This window comes from Rosa chinensis, chromosome 3 (assembly GCF_002994745.2).
Source record: "Rosa chinensis cultivar Old Blush chromosome 3, RchiOBHm-V2, whole genome shotgun sequence".
Classification (NCBI taxonomy): Eukaryota; Viridiplantae; Streptophyta; class Magnoliopsida; order Rosales; family Rosaceae; genus Rosa; species Rosa chinensis.
Window position 1 is genome coordinate 33,253,701 of NC_037090.1, and position 16,543 is coordinate 33,270,243.

The window sequence follows — 16,543 nt, forward strand, 5'->3', positions numbered from 1 at the left end:
ACTCTTGTAAATGTAATAAAGGGTTCAAAAATGATGGTCCTTTGAAGTGCATTGCTCGTCCCCCGGAAAACAACACACTGAAGATTTCATTGGGTATGTTTTAGCCATGGTTATAACTATTTATAGAACAATTCTTAGGTTCACCCCTAGAGTGAATAATTAGCATATTCACTATCTCTTGCGATTAATGCATAATAACTTTATAATTTTCTAATCTAACCATTCATATTGTATAACGTAATACAAATATTAGCTCTGTAAAAAATAAATCAAATTGAAGACCTTTTAGTTATTCATTTCTATGAAATACATGGACGGTTTATCATAATAGTAGTAAGTGTTGTTAGAACAATCCATTTGTTTGATTTAATTAAATAATTAAAAGATTTCTGATTCGATTGATTTTTAACAGAAATGATCTTTGAAGGAGAATTTAAGATATAGACCATTAGATTATAAATTCATTAAGTAAAAATATGTTAATCGACAACGGGGTGAATATGCTCGTTCACCATAGGAGTGAACCTAAAAATTGTCCTTTACATATGCCCTTCAATTTTTGTGAACCCTTACACTCAGAGAGTGAAGAAAAAAAATAATAATACCATAGACTGAAATTATCCATATACCCTTTAATATATGTCAGCTGGCTAACACTGTTACAGAGTTAACAACTTTAGGTACTTATGTAGTTAGCAAAGGTCGAGGGCAAAACCTTAGGTACCAATATGATATTTTTGAAACTTAAAGTATAGAAGTTACTAATAGATCAAAGGTCGGACGTTGTTTGCATTTTTTTTGCTTAAGACCCGTTAAGAAATATAACTAAATATTTACTTACAATATCTTCTAAACTTAGAGTAACATAAGAAGCGCACATAAATCTTATACAATCGAGATACCTTTTCTTTTTTGAAAGTTAAGAGTTAAGGTTGTTGTCGTGAATATTGAGAAAAAGATTAGATGTATTAGGAGTTCTAATGTATATTAGATAGAGAAACTCAAAATTTACAAAGAATACCCTATGTTAATGGTTCTTATCGTGTTAATAGATTAGCAATAAACTGAATAACTAAAATTCGTGTTCTTATCGTGTGACCCTATATAGAATCAGACGAATAAACTTCAAATTAAATCCTTATAATTTCATTCGTGTTCATGTCATGTCATAACGTGTATAATTTTGCCAAATTTAGGTATGGGTGGTTATTTGCAAAAGTTTTTTTTTTTCCTTTTTAGTAATTTTTTTCTTTTATGTTATTTTGTTAAATATATTTATATACCTCATTTATTAAATGTTAATTTATTGTAATCTATGGTGCGAGTCTTTGAGTATTTTCACACCCTTTGATTAATAAAGTGAGTTCTCTGAAATATAGTACTAGTCTTTATTGACACATGAGATGCATGTGCGAAACAAGTTTATTTTATTTTATTTTTATTATTTACTTTTTGAAGTAAAGAAAAAAAAAAGGAAGTTATATGTGTAGGTAAGGGGGAAGTTATATTTTTCAATAGTGGAATTGAGAAGTTTATATGTGGGATGAGAACTATTCTCAATTTTCTTATTATTTATTTGGAGAAGAATTTTCTTCTTCTTCTGAATTTTTATTTTCATTTATTATTTTTCTATTCACCATAGTATGCTTCTTATATTAAAAACTATTTTCAATTAACCTATAGTCTAAGGATATTTATGTTATTTCACACCCGTTTTGGTTGACAAAGTGGGTTCTCTTAATAATAACTAGCAAGGTGCCCGCATTTCTCGTAGGTGATATTATGATGTTAATGGAAAATATATTGACTAAAAAGAATAGTTGTTATTTATTTTTTAGACATAAAATAATGATAGTTTGACTAATTACATTTTAGGGGCTGTGACCACTTACCCAATTTTTGGCTAAAAATTGCCCACTTACTCCACCAAGAGTTTTTTAACCCCATTTACCCAATATAACAGTGTTTGACAGTATTGCCCTCATTTTAATTAACAAATTAAACTCATATCTCTCTCTCCTCCCCCTCATTGATTTCTCTCTCTCTCTCTCTCTCTCTCTCTCTCTCTCTCTCTCTCTCTCTCTCTCTCTCTCTCTTTCTCTCTCTTTCTCTAACCTCGTCTCAGGCTCTCTTTCTCTCTCTCTCTGAGCCACCACGCCCACCACTCCACCGTCGATGTCAGCCTCCACCTTCGCCGCTCCGTCCCACCGTCGGACCACCAGAGGATGACACCATCTAACTCCACGATCCCAACCCCTCTGGGCTTCGCCGGTTTTGTTCGTCAGATGTCCGGGAAGCTCCGAAGCTCCATGTCGGAATCGGGTCTGGGCTTCCCTTGCAGGTCTCGGATGACGTCAAAACTGTGGTCTATTGGGGGGTAATAGACAGATTATTGCCCCCCACTAATTTCTTAACTGTGGTTAATTAATCACTGAAATTAGAGTTTTGATAAGTCTTATATTGTTTTGAGTTTATTAAAGTACAATAATCTGTCAATGATAGTTAAGTGAAGGGTTCTGACTTAAAACGAAGACATTATTTGGGGGTGTCTACTGCCCCCCACTAAACCATTAAAACTTGCACCAGTTAAGTGAAGGGTTCTGACTTCTTATGAAGACATTATTTGGGGGCAGTAATGTGTCTACTGCCCCCCACTAAACCATTAAAACTTGCACCAGTTAAGTGAAGGGTTCTGACTTCGTATGAAGACATTATTTGGGGGCAGTAATGTCTCTACTGCCCCCCACTAAACCATTAAAACTTGCACCAGTTTCAAGGATTCACAATGTATTGCACTTTATCACAAACAAATCAACAAGAGATGATTACTGTCTCCTACAAAAGACATTATTGGGTGGCACTAATGTGTCTACTGCTCCCCAATAGACCATCAAACATTACACCGCTTCCTATGTTTCACAGATTATAGAAGTTATTCACACTCAAAACAACAGATAATGTCTAAAAACCCACATTTTGAGGGTCAATATTCTGTCTACTGCCCCCCACTAGACTGACACAAACCACACAATTTTTTTCATTTATCGACTACTGCAATTTAACACTACATTTACTTTGGAATAGCAGTTTTCAGTCCGTCAATAAATAAAGCAGTCATCATTGGCCCCTAATACAAAGTCTACTGGGGGGCATTAATGTAACAACTTTTATGGTTATGCCTGCACAATAGCAGATAGCAGTTTTCAGTCTGTGGTCGATTCCTTCAGAAGGTCAACCCCGGCCTCGCCGAGCTTCTAAGCGACGAGGACCGTTGGCTTGGCGTCGAGCCTGGCCGCGGAGAGCACGACGACGAGTTTTGGCGCTGCGATGGCCAGAGCAGGCGTCGTGGGCGACCTGCTGGAGGGATGGAGGGAGGGAGAGAGAAATCCGACGTCGTCTGGAGAGAGAGAGAGAGATCGGTGAGGGGGGAGAGGGCAAAAAAGTCCCAAAAATAAATAAAAAGAAGAAAAAAAGAATTAATTGGGTAAAGGGGAAATAATCCCTTAGAGTGTTTTGGGTAAATGGGGTTAAAAAACAGTTAGTGGAGCAAGTGGGCAAATTTTAAGCTAAAATTGGGTAAATGAGCATTTTCCCTACATTTTAATACTTTTATCTATTTATATTCTATTAACTTAATTTGATAATTATGTTATTGAAGGATATTATAGGTACTTTAAAATTTGGTAAAACCCTTTGACACCAAAAGATGGCCTCCATTTATAGTAGTAATATCTTGAGTCACTTTAGAAACTAAAGGGCCATTCGGTTATGATTTTTCAACTGCAGGTATTTGTATAGGCTTCTTTGTTCTATTAGTTGTAATTTTTGGGTTATATCGCGAATACAAAATAAATTAAAAAAAAAAATAAATTAAAAAAAGTGGAAGCCCATTACAACATTGATGTTCCTACAAGCTGCTGTGGAAAAAAAAGAAGAAAAAAAAAGAAATACATTCATACATCTCTGATTGATAAGCTTTAAGTTTGTTAAATAGCTTTGAATGTCTAGCAAATGAGGATAATTGCTATTCAAAATTTTGGTTGGCTTTGACCAAGCATAACTGACGTCAAGGATACATGTTCTGCCAGCTTTGACTATTCAATTGTTGGTTAAGTGCTTGACCAATTCAAATGTGAAGATAACAGCTGGAGATAAACTTATCATTCAAATTCAAAATACAAAGTTGGAAAGGGTTATCAGCCACCCAACTACACTTATCCAACTACTGCTATTTAAAGGTGGCAACGTGAAAAGAAATACACAGACAGAAGGGAGAAAGAGAAGAAAAATCAGAAAGCAAGAAGCCAAGGCTCTGCCAAAACAGAGGGCAAAATCAAAGCAGCTCGAAAAGGAGACGTCCAGGTATACGCTGCGTCATGTTGTTCTTGTCTTCTTGGGCAAAGAATTAACTGGTTTGCTTCAAGCAAAGGGGGCTGTTCATAAACAACCAATACCCTTTTGATCGAAAACAACCATGGCCGAGAGAACTTCTCTTGCGTTTAGACTGATATGGTCGTTCATGAACGGCCGAAGTCTCAACGTGCTTGGCTGCTGCAGTTTCTAATGCTGGAACATAGGGTCATTCATGAATGGCCAAGTTCTGTTTCTAAAACTCTGCACAAGACGCCACATTTTCTTCCTTCAATCTCAGCAATACATAAAAAGCTTCATGCCTTGCTTTTCTCTTCCACCGTAGCAAAACCTTTCCACCACCACTGCCAAAAAGAAATACAAAACCCAAATACCACCACCAAAATGCCAAGCAAAGTAATACAAAGCCTCACCCTTAATGAATTCGTTTCTGTAACCTGCAAACCAAAAGAGATAAAATAAGATGGTCAGAAAGAAAGCAGAGTTGTGAACAGAAGATGAATAAAAGGAAAAAATTAGAAGGAAGGTAAAACTACAGGCTACCAATTATCTGCAGTACTCACCTCTGTAAAAATTGATAGCTGGGCTTGGTGATAGAGACACAACGACGCCTGCATATAGAAGCACAAAAGCTTTGAAATGAATGGGCTAAATCGATGTTCACAAATAAAGAGAAAGAAACAGTTAATGAATGCTTTGTGAAGCGGTGGTGGAGCGGTGTTATTAACCAAAGTAAAAGTGGCAGTGTGTCCAGTGAATTGAGCAGCTATTTCACGCTGTGGTGCAATCAAATGAAGTCAAATTTTAGTTGTTGCTACACATGGTCAAAGTAAAGCTAGTTTAATTATATTGTTGATGCAAGCTGGGAAGCAACAGACATAAAAAATGGAACTTGTTTATAGATTCATGATAACAAGAAGACAAGAAAAATGTTCAACATGGAGCTTGCCCAAGTCAAACGGTGGCTAAAAAAAGATGGTATATTAATTGATCTTTTGAAGTACTGATGCCAACAACAAGACACAAGTGCAGCAGCAAGGTTTAATTAAACAATTGCTATGGCAAAAAAAAAAAGAGAACGTGCTGCAAGTCATGGTTTGCTTTGAGTTTCTTTCATATGCAAAAGACAAAAGCCTCTATATATTGGGTATTATTCAAAGCATGAAAGCTGCTGTACTTTTGATGGCAAGAATCTTCAATCACATGTATTGCATATATATATATATATATATATTGCAAACGGTGATGAATGGTGGCAACAACAAAAACAAAATGCAGCAACAAGTTCAATTAAAGCTTTAGCAAGTGTGCTGCAGATCGGTGTTGAATACAAATCACAGCCCAAGAAACAGGATGCTACGTGCTCGTCTCTCAGTCAAAAGAAAAATTAAAAGAAAGAAGATGCTCCAGCTTTAGATTTCAACTAAACCCAGGGGATTGATAATCAGAAATGAAGCAATTGATTATGGGTGCATAGAAGAGTCGTACCAGTCTATCACCAGAAGAAGAGTTGCACCTGCTTTTCGTTCCTGCACACGACCAATCGACCGCAGCAGCAGATCTGGGTAAGATTGACTAAGGTCAGTCAATGTGCGAATAATAAATTGGAGCTAACAAGAGAAAATATGGAGATCGAAGCTGTTACCTAATCGCAGACGCAAGAGACAGAATGCAGGAATGGGGTACAGGATCCAATCCATTTATACAAGCCTCCGCGGTACAGCTTCTTCTCCGTCTTGGACTACAATAGCTGATGTCCATCTCCGACTCGACTTCTAAATCAGGCTCTGATGATCACGCCGAACTCTCAATCTTGTCGAGTCTCAAGTTTTTCTTTTTGTTTATGGACTGGGCTGCCTTCATTGGGCTGGGAGTTTCACACTTGTGCAAGACGTTGGGCTCAAATTGGGTGTGGGGATAAATTAATGGGTGTCCATCCATGGGCTTGCGGAATCACCCACCTACACATCTTGAAGCCCATTTCTAAACGGTTTATTTCGATGTTCGGGCCCGGCTAAATTTGTTCGTCGACAACACAAAAGCCCATTTACACGGCCCAATATAATATTCAACACATCGGGTGCCCAGATTAAATTGGGGTGTCTGCAGAAGAAATACATGCGACGGATTCAAAAAAATAAATATATGTACATCCATCGACACAAAAATTATCTCAACACCAGAAATACAAATTCAAGAACTAAAACGGTTTGATCCCTCCCCGAGGGTATGTAGGCAATCTAGCGACCCCCTATATGCAACCGCAATTCTAAATAAAATCCATGACTCCCCCTGGTTCATCCAATCCGAATCCCTGACCTCATCAGTCAAATTCTGCCAAATACCAGGAAACGTCACAGCCTTTCCAAATAAAATCCCTGACTCCCTGGTTCATCCAATCCGAATCCTTGACCGCATCAATCAAATTCCGTCAAACACTAGGAAACGTCATAGCCTCCCCAAACAAATCTAAAACAAATCGAATCCCTGGTTCACTCACATCAAATTCGTCCAAACACTATTCCTATTCCAAAAAGCAATACCCTCCAATGGGTCATTCACCCATTGGAAATCTTGAACTACGAGTGGCTTGATCCCTCTCCAAGGGTACGTAGGCAACCTATTCAAATCCGGGTGCAGCCACAAAAATAAACAAACACACACATCTCCACAATTGGTTTCTTCATAAATGGAATCAAAGGGTGTTTCCCTGTAACAAGGGAATATAATTAAAAGACACATTCTGTCTTGAATGGGTCGAACCCGAACTAATTAAAACTCTGTTCACTAAATGAATACGAGTGAAATTATGTTGGATGACATTTACGCTCACAGTATGCAGATTTTCTCTCAACAGTCGCTAAATATCTTTCGGCCAACAGAGCCTTTTCATATTGGATTGGAAATAATTATGTATGTGTGCGCTATCTCTATCCCCGTGTCTTGTAAAATAAAAGGGACATGATGAGTACTGCTGTTAGCCATGTATGTCTGTATGTTTCTTTTTTACTTTTTTTTTTTTTTTTTTTGAGGTGAAAGTTATGTATGCATAAAAATTGGATTTTCAAGACTTGCTCCATGTATATTGTAAGTTCAAGAAGTTTTCTTTAGAGATACTGTTTGAGCCCAAAAGTAATTTTGGCAAGATCCTTTAGTGGATTTAGCAAAGCAGACCCATACCTGCTGCCCAAAAATAAGTCTACTTGGAATTGGGCTACAGCTTCGCCCATTCCAAAACCCATAAGGAAAACGAGCCCTTATTGGAGTCAGGTGTTGAGAGAAAAATATGCACACAGTGAGCGTAAATGTCACCCAACATAATTTCACTCGTATTCATTTAGCGAATAAAGTTTTAATTGTTTCGGGTTCGACCCATTCAAAACAGAATGTGTCTCTTAATTACAATCTCTTGTTACAGGGAAACACCCTTTGATTCCATTTATGAAGAAACCAATTGACGGGATGTGTGTTTGTTTGTTTTTGCGGCTGCACCCAGATATTTGAATGGGTTGCCTACATACCCTTGGAGAGGGATCAAGCCACTCGTAGTTCAAGAGTTCCAATGGGTGAATGACCCATTGGAGGGTATGGCTTTTTGGAATAGGAATAGTGTTTGGACGAATTTGGTGTAAGTGAACCAGAGATTCGATTTGTTTTGGATTTGTTTGGAAAGATTGTGACGTTTCCTGGTGTTTGGCGGAATTTGACTGATGAGGTCAGGGATTCGGATTGGATGAACCAGGGAGTCATGGATTTTATTTGGAAAGGCTGTGATGTTTCCTAGTGTTTGGCAGAATTTGACTGATGAGGTCAGGGATTCAGATGAACCAGGGAGTCAGAGATTTTGTTTGGACTTGCGGTTTCATCTAGTGGGTCGCTAGATTGCCTACATACCCTGTAAAGGGATCAAATCATTGTAGTTAAGAAAGAATTTGTATTTCTGGTCTTGGTAGAATTTTTTTGTGTCGACGGATGTACATATATTATTTTTGAATCCGTTAAATGTATTTCTTCTGCAGTCGCCACAATTTAATTTGGGAACCCGATGTGTTGAATCTTGAACTGGGCTGTGTGAATGGGCTTTTGTTTTGTCGACAAACGAATTTGGCCAGGCCCGAACATTGAGGTAAACGAGTTTAAAAGGTGGTGTGTATTTCTTCTGTATTTCTAGACCTTTAGCTCCATACCGGGTCTGGCCTGAATTTTGGATACCCATTTTTCTTTCCAGGCCTTTTAGCTTTGTTTCGCGTCAGGCCCATGGATTGGACACCCAAATCTGAAACTCCAGGCCCAAACCACATAACCAAGAGAAAAGCTTCTGGCCGCATAACAATTCGTCGTCCTCATCCCAATCGATAAAACTAAGAAGAATCAGGCTCGAGCTTGGAGTCGAATTGGAGATACGCCCTGGAGAAGGAGTCTTGGTGCCTGGCTTCGTACGAATAAGGAATTGATCGCCTTGATTCTGCCATATTCAACGGGGACTCAAACTAGGTAAGACTTTCAAACTTTCCCATCTCTTCTCACTGAGCCTTGATAGAATACTGACGAAGCTTTCCAATATTTTTTGCTGCTATAGTTTGCGCACTTGATGTGGCAATTGGACGAACGACTTGTGTGCAGCGCCAGCACGAACCAATTTGATTTCCGGTACCATACACCCTTTGGAATGATGATCATGTATATAGCATAATTTCCACCACAAAACAAATGTTCAGATGCTATTTTAATTAAGCTTTGTCTCTTTCGTTGCTTCTAGCAAGTTCAAGTCTGGACACTTAAAGTCATTCCCATTTTTTTGTGGTCTGGACACTTAAAAGCACTTGCCGCCATATTGATTAATCCAGAAAACAAAGAGATTTGGTTAATTATACTTTGCTTTCCTTTTGACATGGCATGTTTCTGCACACATATTTGCATATTTGAACAATCAAACTTGGTCTTTTGTCTTCTTGTTCATCACACCCATTTGACCACTGTTTTCCATGCATATCTGAAGGCTCTATGTTTAAAGTCCTTTGTCTTCTTTCTGCATGTTTAAACAATTAAGACTTGACGTCATCTTACCTTCCTACTGATCACACCACCAAAACTAAATGGCTGCTCCATTAATTAAATTTGCCACCATGTTTTGTTGTGATTGTGACTGTCACCACCGCTTCAAGCATTCACCAGTTTTACAATTAAGCTTGCCTCTATCATCTTCTTTGTTAATTAAATTACTACTTTCGTGGACAAAGAAAGAAGTTCAATTAACAATTGGTTTCAAATCTTTTGGTGTGCAGACTTGGTTGCTTTGCTACCGCCAAATCTCACTTCACCATTGCCTCTGTATTCAATGGGCAGATCAACAGTTTTGTATTTCTTGTTGGTGCAAAAACAACTTGACTGCAGATTTGTTCACTTTGTGGCGTCATGATCAGCAACAACTTCTCGTCAACTTCAAATAACAATCAACTGAAAGCATTGGCCGACTATGGAGAAAACTTTCGTCGTGTTCACGAACGACCTTAGTTCTTGTAAGTTTTGGTAGGACGATCATGGGGTGTCATTTTGGAGGGAGTTTTTAGCACTTCAATGGTTGTTCGTGAACAACCAATTTTATGCAATAACTCTTGTAGGAGCAGCCCCGTTTCGGAGGAGTTTTGAGCATGAAACTTGGCTGTTCATGAACAACCACTCTTGTTTCAATGCTTGAGCATCTGAGGCAGCAACACCATCAATTTGACAGGCATGGGAAGACTGTAATAGTTGTGGTCGTTCATGAACGGCCTATTAGAGTCTTGAAGGGCCGTAGGGCATACGAGGATTAATTGGAGAAGCATGTATCACAGAGAAGGCATATGTATACCTGTAGCTTTTCTCTTTCTTTCTCTGGTGGCTTCTTCTCTCGTGTGTTTCCACTTCTTTGTATTTCTTTTGTTCTGCTGTATAGCGTTTTCTCCTCCTCTCTGCTGCCTCCCCCTTTTTATGCTCTCTATATTTCTTTTTTATAGAGAAGTAATGAATTAGTTAGAGTCAAAGATGACTCCAATTTAAATTTGAAATCATATCAATCGGTTTGACCAAGTTTGTAGGCCTTAGTGCATTCCCATGCAACCGACTGGGATTTAAATTGAATTGGTCATAGCTAGCCTGACTTTGATCTTATCATGATTCAAAATATCCAAATAATCACCTTGGACGTGATCTGCACGCCTATCCTTTTTTCAACTAAGCATCCATTGTTTGTTGAAGTTTGATGACCATGAATTTAAATTGGAATGCAAATATCCAAATAGCTATCCATTCAAACTTTTAAGCTTATCAATAGATATGTATGAATGTATTTCTCTGTTTTGTTTTTTTGGTCTCGCAACAACTTATACAAGCGTATAATTGCGCACCAATATGGGCTCTTGATTTTTCTGATTTAAAGGACCAATTTTTGGACTCGTGATTTTTTTTCGGTTTCAACATCAGGTAGCGGAGATTGAATAGGAAACTTCAATCAATAATCCTTCTATGGCAAGGAACAGTCGAAACCCTATGTATAAATACCAGGTTTCAAGGACAAATCAGGGACAACTCTCAAATCAATCAATCCCTAGGATTATCAAGCCTCCCTGGAGCAAGCCTTCAACCTCGTTGAAACCCGGCGACCATGCTTCCAGTCCTAGTCTCTCCAAGAGCCGACTGTTAGTGCTACTGCCATCGATGCTACCAGCAAAGCAAGGGTAATGCCCTCGCAACCCCCGCAAAGCTAAAGTTACGCTTTAGCAAACCCTGTGCTTTCTCTAAACTTCCCAGTGATTGCTCTGCTCGACCTACAATGTTGAGTATCGATTCAGTGACGTGAAGAGATCATGTGACGACCTAAAATTTTTAAACATTTTCTAAAAAAAATAATAAGTTTAATTTTAATTATTGTGCTAAACTATTTGTTTAAATATTGTTTATATATATATCTATATATATAGTATAGAGCTGAATTTTATTTATTTGGGTTTAAGTAAATAGAGTTTAGCCCAAAAGATTTGGCCCAAAACTCAAACCCAAGTAGCTTAACAGCTGATAGAATAAACTCCACGACAAAACCAAATCAAACAACGCCTAAACTCAAAGCATTGTCCCGTCTCTTCATCAGCTTCCTCACCCCATATTCTCCTCCATCTAATACACCAGCCACCGCCTTAGGAAAGTACAAAGGACATAGCCGCCGCCATGGGGAAGTAGGAGGTGTCAACAGCCTTGGAAATCAAGTTTCAGATTGGTGATTCCCCAAAGCTATGAAGCTAGAGCTGGAACCCTAGAATCAAGAGCTGGAACTCTAGAAATCTGGAGGTGGCAAGTCTAGTATCTAGATGGGTAAGATTTCAATTAGAATATCAAATTTTCTTTCTGTTAGACTAATCTTGCTTTCTACGTTTACCCATCCTTTCCAGACACTATAAATAGGCTGAACCATCTATGATTTCCATACAGTTTCTTGAGTTGATAGATACATAGACAAACAAGAGAGAGAGAGAGAGAGAGAGAGAGAGAGAGAGAGAGAGAGAGAGAGAGAGAGAGAGAGAGAGAGAGAGAGAGAGAGAGAGAGAGAGAGAGAGAGTTTTGGTATCTTAGAAGTGGAGGAGTAAAAAGTCAGGTGTGATTCTTTTAATTTTTGATTTGATGAGTTCTTTGTGGTTCTGATGGTTAATGCAATTTGGAAATTGGGTTATGTTCATAGGTTATTATAAGACCTGGGGTTCTTGATGATAGAAGAAGTTACAATAGAGATGAAGTTCAGTTAGGAATAAAGTTGTTGTTACTGGAACAACTAGAACTAATTATTTTCTCATCTTCTATTTGATTTCACTAGTTTTCTGGAAAATAGTTTATATCTTTTGTCTTTGAATTGATCCAAATTAGAATTTGAAATCACTTTGTATCTGGTTTGTTGTTTCCTTTAGTCATTAGAATTTTCGGAAGACATAGATTAATAGAATCTGATTTGAGAAGAGTCAAGAACCAAGTAGGAAACATATGCAGTTTTAAAGTTGAATTTAGAAAGCCTTCACTCATCCTTTAAAGCCTTGTTGTAAGTGTGGTTTCTTTTCTTTGACACTTTAGAATGTCTATTTTCAGTATTGAAAGTTTTACACAAATTGGAGTTGTAGAAAGTACATTAAAAATGAAGAGGTTAGCACACAGTGGCAGTTTCTGCAGAAAAACGTGGGACTATAGCTGAACTTTAAAAATTCATAACTAATTCTAGGAAATTTTTTTTCAGATGATTTGAATTCCGAAAGTTTCTTTAGGATGTCAGCTACAAATCGTTAGAAGACCTTGAAAGCAGATTTTAAACAAATTTGTACAGTTTTAAACATTTAGGTGACTGGGTCAGAAAACTGCAGTATTTCAGTTTGTCAAGTAAAAACCTGTTTTGGTCAAAATAACTCACTGCTAAGATTTTCATAGTATGTTAACTGAGTTTTACTTTAATTCTTTGTGTGTGGAACTAATAAATTCTATTCTTGCAATAGGAACTTGTTTTCATCCGGATACTTAACGTGAAAATCAATCGAGGTAGGGGAAAAACTTGGGGAGCCTCTATGATTGTATTGGATGGTTGCTTACATGATTGTATTGGATGGTTGTGTACATGATTATATGCATTTATGTCCTCTGTTTATGTTTGTTTGGTATGTCTGAATAGTGAATACACATACACATTCAAAGTATTTGTGCATCAATAAGACATGAAGTATAAGGGTGGTAATGATAATGTGAATATGCTATTGGAATGAGTATGTTGGTTTATCTTTTGCGTAGTTGAGTCTATAACCTCAGCAGGTACCAGATCCCAGGTATGCCCACTTGTGAATGTGCACTTAGTATAGGATATTGAAAGGGTAATTCGGGACTGGCGAAAGGGGAATAGACAAGATGACTAGCAAATGAGGGTTAGTGGGATTGATTTTGGGTGGGAGTTAGTTCACATTGTTGAATACTCTTAGTCACCTTCGTGGTAAAATACATGGTATGGGACATGTAGGTTCAGTTTATTTTACAATGTGGATTATTGGGAATAGATAATAGTTGCATCCATTCATTATTGCTATTCTAACTATGATTTTCAAAGAGGTTTATTTCTCCTACTGGGCAATGGTTGCTCACCCCTTTTTATCATTTTGTAGGTGACGAATAAATAAGTTTGAAGTTATTTTATTGCAAGGGTGTTTTTAATAATGTAATATACATGTGTGTTATTGTTAATCATGCTTGGATTCCTAGACAAGAACTTGGAATATAGTTGACCTTTTGTTGTAAATGTTGGTGTAAACCCCTCTTGTAATAAATGTTGTGTTTCAATTTCGGAAACTTGTCTATTATCGTTCTTTTCCAATTATTCGTATTTCAATTTTGGAAATTTATTTCCATGATTGGAATATAAGTCGCATCTAAAAAAAAAAATTTTGGATGTGACAGATCATAACCAAAGTCCTTATCAGTAAGGCAAGAAGTCATTTCTCGGAAGGCAGAGAAAAGAGCCTTGTGACGAGGTTGGTGCTCTCCTCGTCCACAACGCTTGATCAAGAAGTCAGGTCAGGGGACGCCTCGACGAATGCACCCCACGGTGCTGGCACGCTCACGCATTCAAAAGAGACAATTTGTACCACACTGATTTTCGTGTCAAACATTTTGGCACGCCCAGTGGGACCTTTAGATTTTCGCGAACATAACCATTGGGAAGTCAAGTGAAAACCCTTATCAAAAGGTTTACGCTAACTGCTCAAAGCATAAGACCTCTAGTTACAGACCGAACTTTCGCGCGGACTGTCGTGGTCTTTCTGAAGAACAAGTGACTCAAAGGTTTTCTCTTTACCCACAATCAACCAACATGTCAACTGAACAGAGAGAAAATCACCCGACCGCTACTGAGGGTCAAAGTGTCATTACTAACCAGGTAAGTGCGCCTGTCAACACTACTGTGGTTTCTGATGCCGCAGAAAGTGTAGAAAGAGAGGCTTTCATTCCGAAGCCTATTCCAGATGAAGCAGCTTTCGAGGAAAAACTCACGATCATCATGGAGAATATCGAGAACCATCGTGCGAAGGTAGCTGCTGACTTTGACAGGGAAACCGTGAAAACAGACCAACTTATACGCGAACTAGACCAGTGCATTACCCAACATGCTGAGGATTCTAAGCAACAAATCGCACGATCGGAGAATGCAGTAAGGGCTCATGCCAGAGGTATCGCTGATGAGCAGAGTCAACATCAAAAAGAAATTATGAAAGCTATCGCGAGCCAAACCAAGCAAACTGCGTCAGATTTGGTAGGTCTTCTCAAGGATGGTTCTAATCTTGTAACAGAGGTCGCCATGCAGAGAGCCGAATTGAACCAGGCTAAAAAAGTATTGAACAAAGCTCTAGGCGATCCTAGCGCCATTCTCAGCTCACTTGGTCAGCCCTCTGGTTCTGGTAAGTATATACTACCAAACGCTCGCGAGAAGGCTAGCAGCAGTATAGCCACACCTCCTGAAACAGCTACTGCTGCATCAACCAAAAATAAGGAAAGAGCTTTGGTGATTGGTGGTAATAAGGCTGCTTCATCAGCCTCACAAAAGGATAAGATCCAAAAGACCGGTGATAGTACTCCAGCTGATCTTATAGTGTTTACTCAGTACGACAGCGACGGGGCAGAGAATGTCTACCATGAACTCCCAGACAATTACTACGGCATTGACCAGGCAGGCAACTCTGTCAAGATAACAGCGTTGGTCAAGGATCCACCTGTACCAGAGGTAACTCCTCAGCAATCTGCTAATCCCCAGACTATTTGCCTAAAGGAACGAACAACGACTGCTTGTCAAACCGTACCTCTACAGGTTGCTCACCAGACTGTGGAGAATCCTCCTCCTCCAGGCCCAGAGTATGTGAGACGTGAATAGGTAGAGGAGATGGTCAGGCTGGCTAACCCTACGGCCCAGATGGATGGGGTCTATGAGGGACCTTTCCCGCCACATATAACACTCGCGCCCTTTCCAAGAGGTTATAAGAATATTATATTTTCTACTTTTTAAGGGGAGGAAACTGAGAATGCGGCAACTCATCTGGCCAGGTTCAGGGTGCAATGCGGCCAATACCAGAATGATGACATCCTTAAGTGCAGGATCTTTGGCACTTCTCTTTCTGGAGTAGCCTTTAGATGGTTTTCCAAACTTCGACCAGGAACAGTGGCAGATTGGCCCGCAATGGAAAAGCTCTTCAGAGAAACTTTTGGAGCCATTGAGCCCGAGGTCGATCTGGCCTCTCTTACCCAGATGTCCCAACAACCCACCGAATCTACCGTTGCCTATCTTCAATGCTTTCAGATCCAGAAAGCCAAACTGAGTGTGATCCTTCCTGAAAAAGAATTGGTCAAGCTAGCGATCAAGGGTTTGGAACCGCACCAACAAAAGAAGCAACATGGCAGCATGATCCAGTCAATGGGAGAACTGATCACAGAGGTGGGTAGCTTTGAGCATCTCCTCAGAGAGACTGATGCTAGGAAAAATGCATCCAAAGGAACATATGTGCCAGGGAAACACCGCACAGTGGCAACTCTTGGATACCTACAGCCAATCTATGATCCTTACTATCACCAGCAAGGGGAAGAGGTTTTCCAGGGTGAAGAGGAAGATGAGGAAGAGGAGAACGACATCTCCGCGCTAGAGTTGACAGGTAGGAAGAATTCAACCCTCAAGCAGTTAAAGATATCTAAAGAGCCTGTCAAGCTCAAGTCTGTGGCTTTCACTAAACCTGAGTTCGCGACATATACATATGATGCCAATAAGGCACATGAGATTCTGGATGAAATGATTGCCGCGAAGATGGTGAAAATAGACTTTGGCCCTTTCCCTCGACCGTATCAGTTGAAAGGGATGAAGTACTGCAAGTTCCACAACTTGTGGAACCATAACACAGCTGATTGTGTGAAGATAAAGGACCAAATTCAGGTATGGCTCAATAACGGCAGTTTGCAGGTAGAAGTTTCGACGACCGTGGCAGTACTAGTAGACTTGAACCCTTTTCCGGATACCGGAGTCAGTATGGTTGATGTGAACTGGCCCAAGAAGAACCAGCGGAAACCAACCCTGGATTTGACTACAAAGGGGAAAGAAGAAAGGGATGAAGGGGAGGAAATCCCTGCAAAGAAGAAAGCT

At 39.1% G+C, this 16,543-nt stretch overlaps 1 protein-coding gene and 2 long non-coding RNA genes across 4 annotated transcripts; 1 reads left to right on the forward strand and 2 right to left on the reverse strand.

Moving 5' to 3' along the window:
• Nucleotides 1-4,089: 4,089 nt before the first annotated feature.
• Nucleotides 4,090-6,199, reverse strand: LOC112191501. Of its 2 annotated transcripts, none has more exons than XM_024330847.2 (4): nt 6,017-6,199; nt 5,860-5,900; nt 4,935-4,982; nt 4,090-4,808 (listed from the first exon to the last, which is right to left on the reverse strand). In XM_024330847.2, the coding sequence occupies exons 1-4, from the start codon at nt 6,069-6,071 to the stop codon at nt 4,668-4,670; spliced, it is 285 nt and encodes a 94-aa protein (XP_024186615.1). In that variant the 5' UTR covers nt 6,072-6,199; the 3' UTR covers nt 4,090-4,667. The 2 variants fall into 2 exon arrangements, with proteins under 2 accessions (XP_024186615.1, XP_024186614.1); XM_024330846.2 differs by having other exon boundaries at nt 5,860-5,932; nt 6,017-6,194.
• A 2,506-nt stretch (nt 6,200-8,705) lies between these two features.
• Nucleotides 8,706-10,315, forward strand: LOC112193181. The gene is made up of 3 exons (XR_002933794.2): nt 8,706-8,865; nt 8,951-9,021; nt 9,657-10,315. It is a non-coding gene; the product is annotated as an uncharacterized LOC112193181 (long non-coding RNA).
• On the reverse strand, nt 9,460-10,480 carry LOC121052111. The gene is made up of 2 exons (XR_005808012.1): nt 10,223-10,480; nt 9,460-10,113 (listed from the first exon to the last, which is right to left on the reverse strand). It is a non-coding gene; the product is annotated as an uncharacterized LOC121052111 (long non-coding RNA).
• Nucleotides 10,481-16,543: the final 6,063 nt, after the last annotated feature.

Bases quoted from the DNA above. Each gene is read 5' to 3' on its own strand.
- LOC112191501 (XM_024330846.2), bottom strand. From the start codon at position 6,132: ATGGACATCAGCTATTGTAGTCCAAGACGGAGAAGAAGCTGTACCGCG. The intron at 5,933-6,016 runs GTAACAGCTTCG...AATCTTACCCAG, and splicing joins TCTCTTGCGTCTGCGATTAG to ATCTGCTGCTGCGGTCGATT. The intron at 4,983-5,859 runs GTACGACTCTTC...TTCTATATGCAG, and splicing joins CTTCTTCTGGTGATAGACTG to GCGTCGTTGTGTCTCTATCA.